At 45.3% G+C, this 6102-nt stretch overlaps 2 protein-coding genes across 3 annotated transcripts in view; both read left to right on the forward strand.

The window, feature by feature from the left end:
- The first annotated feature begins 825 nt into the window (after positions 1-825).
- LOC107738586 (transmembrane protein 60-like) lies at positions 826-1999 on the forward strand. Its single transcript, XM_016550349.1, has 3 exons — positions 826-833; positions 1269-1596; positions 1977-1999. The coding sequence occupies exons 2-3, from the start codon at positions 1278-1280 to the stop codon at positions 1997-1999; spliced, it is 342 nt and encodes a 113-aa protein (XP_016405835.1). The 5' UTR covers positions 826-833; positions 1269-1277.
- A 2084-nt stretch (positions 2000-4083) lies between these two features.
- The window catches only part of LOC107738571 (tyrosine-protein phosphatase non-receptor type 12-like), a 21449-nt gene continuing 19430 nt past the window's right edge, over positions 4084-6102 (forward strand). The window contains exon 1 of one of the 2 annotated variants that reach the window (XM_016550336.1): positions 4084-4622. In XM_016550336.1, the coding sequence (XP_016405822.1) occupies positions 4515-4622 (108 nt within the window). In that variant the 5' untranslated portion in view covers positions 4084-4514. The remainder of the gene's footprint in view (positions 4623-6102) is intronic. The other variant, XM_016550337.1, reaches the window with a different exon arrangement.

Below are 6102 nucleotides of genomic sequence, written 5' to 3' on the forward strand. Positions count from 1 at the left end.
GTGAGAGAGAGAGAGAGAGTGTGTGTGTGTGTGAGAGGGCGAGAGAGAGTGTGTGTGTGTGTGTGTGTGAGAGAGATGATCTTACCGCTGCTATTCGCTTCAGTCGGTCATGCTCGACAAACAGACGGAAGGTTGATGTGATGAGACGGTGAAGATGCTGATGCTGCTGCTGCTGCTGATGATGAAGATGAAGATGAAGATCGCAGTTGTAGTTACCTCTCGTTCACTGTAGAGCCGCCCGCGTTACCGGCGCGCACGGAATAAACGCGCAGTTGAATTCACTCGATCTGTGGATCTTCACACACTCTCTCACACACACACTCACACACTCTCACACACACACACTCACACACTCTCACACTCTCACACACACACACGCTGAGGAATAATAGCGACACGAGCCACAGACTGCAGCGCGAGCGAGCGGGATGTGCAGGGTACGAGCCTGACGGTGGGTCGCGCGCAGGCGTGAACGCGCATCATGAATCACGCACGAGTAAGGTGCAGGTCACGTGACAGAAGCGCTGCGTCATAACCGCCAGCGTGACGATAACGCCTGTCTAGCTGAAGTAACCGAAGACAAACCGTTACACAACACATGAAACGATGGTCAGCTGATCGGTGTTTCTATGGACGCCGATATTCCACACATCCGGGACACGCTGCTGAACCCGGAAACAGAATCACAGTGTGATTGACAGCTGCAGACAACAGCGCGCGTCCCAACAAAGCCAAAGAACGATTCACATCATCATGATTCCGATGAAGAACGGTTCATTACGGTTCTGATGAGAGTTAACGGATGATCCTGCAGGCCTCGGCGGGACTGTGCGGTGAGTGACGTCATGCGCGTTATCGACGCTCGCAGGATGAAGATCCTCAGTGATGATGATGAGGATGAAGATGAGGATGATGAGGATGAGGATGAGGATGAGGATGATGATGATTATGAGGATGAGGATGATGATGAAGATGAGGATGATGATGATGATGATGATGATGATGAGGATGAGGATGATTATGAGGATGATGATGATGAGGATGAGGATGAGGATTATGATGATTATGAGGATGATGATGATGAGGATGATGATGAGGATGAAGATGAGGATGATGATGATGATGATGAAGATGAGGATGATGATGATGATGATTATGATGATTATGAGGATGAGGATGATGATGATGATGAGGATGAGGATGAGGATGATGATGATGATGATTTTTACAGTGGGTGACTGACCTGCCAGAGCTGATTGTGTGGTCAGGCGGTCCAGATGTCTCTGGCTCAGCGGGTTCTGCTCACCTGGATCTTCTCGCTCCTCTTCCTCGTCCTGCTGGTGCTGAAGCTGGATGGAAAGGTCAAATGGAGCTGGTTCCTGATCTTTCTGCCCGTCTGGATCTTTGACAGCATCCTGCTGCTGATGCTGGGCGTGAAGGTGGCGGGGCGCTGCCGGGCCGGGTTCGACCCGCGGCTGAAGCTCTGGTATCTGCTGGCTCTGATGATGAAGGTGGGCTTCTGTGTGACTCTGTGCGCGCGGCTGGAGCAGCTGACCAACCTGCGGCTGCTGATCATCTGTGTGCCGCTCTGGACGCGTAATTCAATCTCAAACATTTGTACTTGAACACAGAAGTGTTTCTACAGAGAGCAAACATTCTGGTGTTTCTGTTTTGTTTTTTTAAAGAGAAATTTGGCTCTTAAATTAATTTTGTAAATTTCAAGTTTGGTAATATGTGTTTTTATCTTGTAAATATATTTCCATGTGCTGATTTAGTTTTTCTCATGTGAATCTCTGACTGCCAGCAGACAGTGAAACTCTGTACAGAATAAAGCCACTGCAGTGATGAATGTGGAGCGTGTGAGTCTGTTCATTCATCACATCATCTGACAGCGCAGGAATCTCAGTCCAACAACATCAAGCTTGAACGGTTTACAAGATACAGCCAGTGAAAATATCTCCAAACTCCTGATACAGCCATGACCCGATCTTCAATATGACCTGATGAACAAACACAGATTATGGTGATTTTATCTGATCGTTAATAATTCAATAGTGCTGCAACGTGACAAATGGTATGTATTCCATGACCATTTGTTCACAATAGATACATAATAATGATAGGTGAAAGAAACGAACGTTGCTGTATCTCAATCAGTCGAGTTGAACACCAGCCACAGATGAAGCTGCTTTGAAACACTGCATTTATTGTTCAAAGATCAATCAGTGCAGCTTGAAGTACAAACTGTGATCACTAGATGGCAGCATCAGACAGATTGTTCCACAGCAGCTTCACAGTGAAAAGAAGATAAAAGAAACATTGTACTTTACTCTCTTTAGCAGTCCTGGAGGACCACTGTCCTGCAGAGTTTAGCTCCAACCCCAATCAAACACACCTGCCTGTAGCTTTCTAGTGATCTAGAAGACACTGATTAGCTTGTTCAGGTGTGTTTGATTAGGACAGTGGCCCCCCAGGACCGAAGCTGCCCAGCCCTGCTCTATAGGATGGTTAATTCTATTAGATTTCATTAATGTAACTGACCGAAAATATGATTTATTATATTAAGTATATACTTTTGCTCTCATCCGGTGGGTCAGTCAGGCTGATTGACTATGTGTTTGTGATGATCAGTGCAGCTCGTCTCACACACACACACACTCTCTCTCTCTCACTCACACACACACACACACACACTGTTACACACACACACTGTTCTAGTGGATCTGAAGCAGCTCAGATCTCATGCTGTCAGTCAAAAGACGAGCATCTCTGTAATAGTAAAGTCACCTATAAATGATAGAAAACAGGAGGTCTTCAGACTGACAGATGAAGAGCAGCTTCACTCAGAGCAGAGCTGGGAGACGGTCACTGAGAAGATGTTGTTTTGATCACTTCCTCTTGTCTGTGTTCCAGAACGTTCCTGTGTGTCACTGGCTGGAGGGAAAGTATTTTTGTGCAAGCTCTTTCACACTAGTTCTCTGCAGCTACGTGTGTGTGTGTGTGTGTGTGTGTGTGTGTGTGAGAGAGAGAGAGTGTGTGTGTGTGTGTGTCGAGCTGCACTGATCATCACAAACACATAGTCAATCAGCCTGACTGACCCACCGGATCACACACACACACACTCTCTCTCACTCACACACACACACAAACACACACACTCTCTCTCACTCACACACACACACACACACACAAGAAACATGACTGAAGTGTTTCAGTCTAGTGAGTGTGTGAGAGACGGACAGATGGATGAATGGGTTTCTCCTTCTCTAGAATAAAAGCCGTCTATATTCAGTGTCTCTATGAATATCATCTCATTCATAAGTCTTTAGAAAGGAGCAGAAATCATGTTTAGAGCTGTTCTATAGGATGAACGTCTAGTTGTGTGTTACTGATGTAACCCTGTGGCTGAGTATGCTTCATAATACCAGCACTTTTGTGGGTGGTTACGTCACGTCCCTTTCTGTGTCATACATTAGTAATTGATTTTATCACTCTAGTCTCCTGTTTACACATTATAATCTTTAGAAAATATGAAGACTTGAGGCTATATTTGTGAAACAGTGTAACGTCTCGCCCTTCCATTTAATTAATCACTGTAAATGTGTTCATGTGCACTGAAAAACCAACTTGAACAAGTCTGATTAAACAACATCTGATTAAACACATTGTACAACAATATCCAAACCCCAAAGCAAAAAAGAGCAACTAAAAATGACATGTTGCATGATGGTACAAAGAGGAAACCATATAGAAGCATATAAAACTCAAATCTTAATATGACAGAATAAATGTCAGAAATACTGTTTCATAAATATAGTGTAAATGACGCACACATAATCTAAACTTTATGAGCACACCCATAATACGGGTGAAAAACTCTGTAATCACTGTAAAACAATGGAAATGAATTACACTCTACATAAACCATCACACATGAATCTGAGACAATGCTGTGTAGACGGTGACGCTGTTAAATACCCCGTATGTCAGCGCGGAAGAGGCGGGTCTAACCTGGCTCAGGGAAGTGGGCGGGAGCATATTCAGCCAATCAGAGATGAGCTCACAGGACGCGCTGATTGACAGTCAGACCTGGCAGTCAGGAACACGGAATAGGAGCGTGTCTTTGATTGAAGAGAGGATTCGGCCAATCACCGCTGCAGAAGTCTCGGTCTTTGTCCAATCACAGCCAGAGGAGCGGCGGGGGGCGGGAGCGGGGCCAGCGGCGTTCGGGCGGTCCGGTTGTGTGTGCAGTGTGAATGTGGCAGCCGCAGGGAGGGGCACGCTGTTTATTTCGTTATTAAAAGTGATTTCTGACTGAAATTAAAAGTGATTTATAACGGAGCATATATATCGGCTCCTCAGCGCGACGCGCGACGCTCCTGTCCGCGCTCTTTGTGCCGTTTCATCGCGGGGACGGAGAGGATCATGGGGCCGTAAAAATGTTGGAATAATCGCTCAAAAGACTACTTTCCTGAACATATTTATATTTATTTATTCTTTTGCTTCGTGGATGAATGAAACGTCCCGTCAGGATGGAGCAGGTGAATATCCTGAAGAGATTCATTGAAGCCCTGAGAAGCGGCGAGCAGAAAGGAGAAGATAACTTCAGCTCGGACTTCATGGTGAGAACAGAACTAACGTTACAGACTCACTGAGTGATGAAATAACACACACACACACACACACACACACACCACACACACACACAAACACACATATTACACACTCTCACACACACACACACACTCACTCACTCACTCACTCACTCACACACACACTCAAACACACAGTCAAACACACACATCACACACTCAAACACACATATTACACACTCTCACACACACACACACACTCACTCACTCACTCACTCACACACTCACACACACACACACACACAAACACACACTCAAACACACATATCACTCACACACACTCACACACACACACACACACTCACACACACACTCACACACACACACACTCACACGCATGCATGCACACACACTCACACGCACACACACACTCACACACACAGACACACACGCACACACACACACACACACACTCACTCACAGGTACATGTTGAAACAGACACATTGTTTCCAGATGTTTTGCTCGTGTTCAGGCAGTGCTGTTGTGTTGTTGTTGTTATTGTTACATTGAATGTTGTGATAGAAACATTGTGTGCATATAAACATGAAAACATCCTGAAACATCTGAACATACACACACACACTGAAACACAGCTTCTTGTCACTTTATTTCACTTCTTTTGACATGACGAGTAGATTGACAGCAGTGTTGTGTGATGAAGATCGTGTGTGTGTGTGATCCTCATCATCTTCATCTCTGCTCTTCAGTGTTCATGTGTTGTGAGGAATGAGACAAAAACGAGTCTTACATGAGACATGTGATGAGGTGTTGGAGATGCTCCTCATGATGGAGGAGCTGAAGGTTGATCTGCTGACTCGTCTTTCTCTCCTTTGTTTATGTTTTTCTTCATCTGGTGTCTGTGACGATGACTCCGGCTGATGAAGGTCAGCTGTGTTTGGGATCAGTTTAACTGTTAGTTATTCATATGAACCAAAGCAGAATGGGGAACATCAGACATAGTGTTTGTAGTTAGGAAGTTAGTTGGTCATGTTTAATCATAAACACACTCTCAGCTGGTGGAGGGTTGTGAGATGTTCTGCTGTTGGTTTCTGATCTGCAGCAGTGTGTTGTGGGTAATCTGATGTGTTTGAGAGTCAGTCAGAGGTCAGGGACTCTGTGTGTGTGTGTGTGTGTGGTTCTGTCACATATAGGGTTGGGTACCTATGTAACCGGTATGTACTAGAACCGAATCCGAACGCAGATTTCGGTGCCATGCCTGAGCGATCAATTGAAATATTTGTCCTCTGGTTCTCCGAAACGGACGGACGAAGCATCATCACCGGCACCGCACGTGAAAAATAATTTCCCGACTGAGAAAACGCACGTGAACTCAAGTCGGAAAGCTCCAATAATACAAATCCAACACATCTTGTAGTTATGAGAGTGTCCATGTTGTTTTCACATTCCGACTTAAAAGCACAACTCGGGAAATGAGAGCATCCGAGGAGC

This window comes from Sinocyclocheilus rhinocerous, unplaced genomic scaffold, assembly GCF_001515625.1.
Source record: "Sinocyclocheilus rhinocerous isolate Xijiao unplaced genomic scaffold, SAMN03320098_v1.1 scaffold3662, whole genome shotgun sequence".
Taxonomy (NCBI): domain Eukaryota; kingdom Metazoa; phylum Chordata; class Actinopteri; order Cypriniformes; family Cyprinidae; genus Sinocyclocheilus; species Sinocyclocheilus rhinocerous.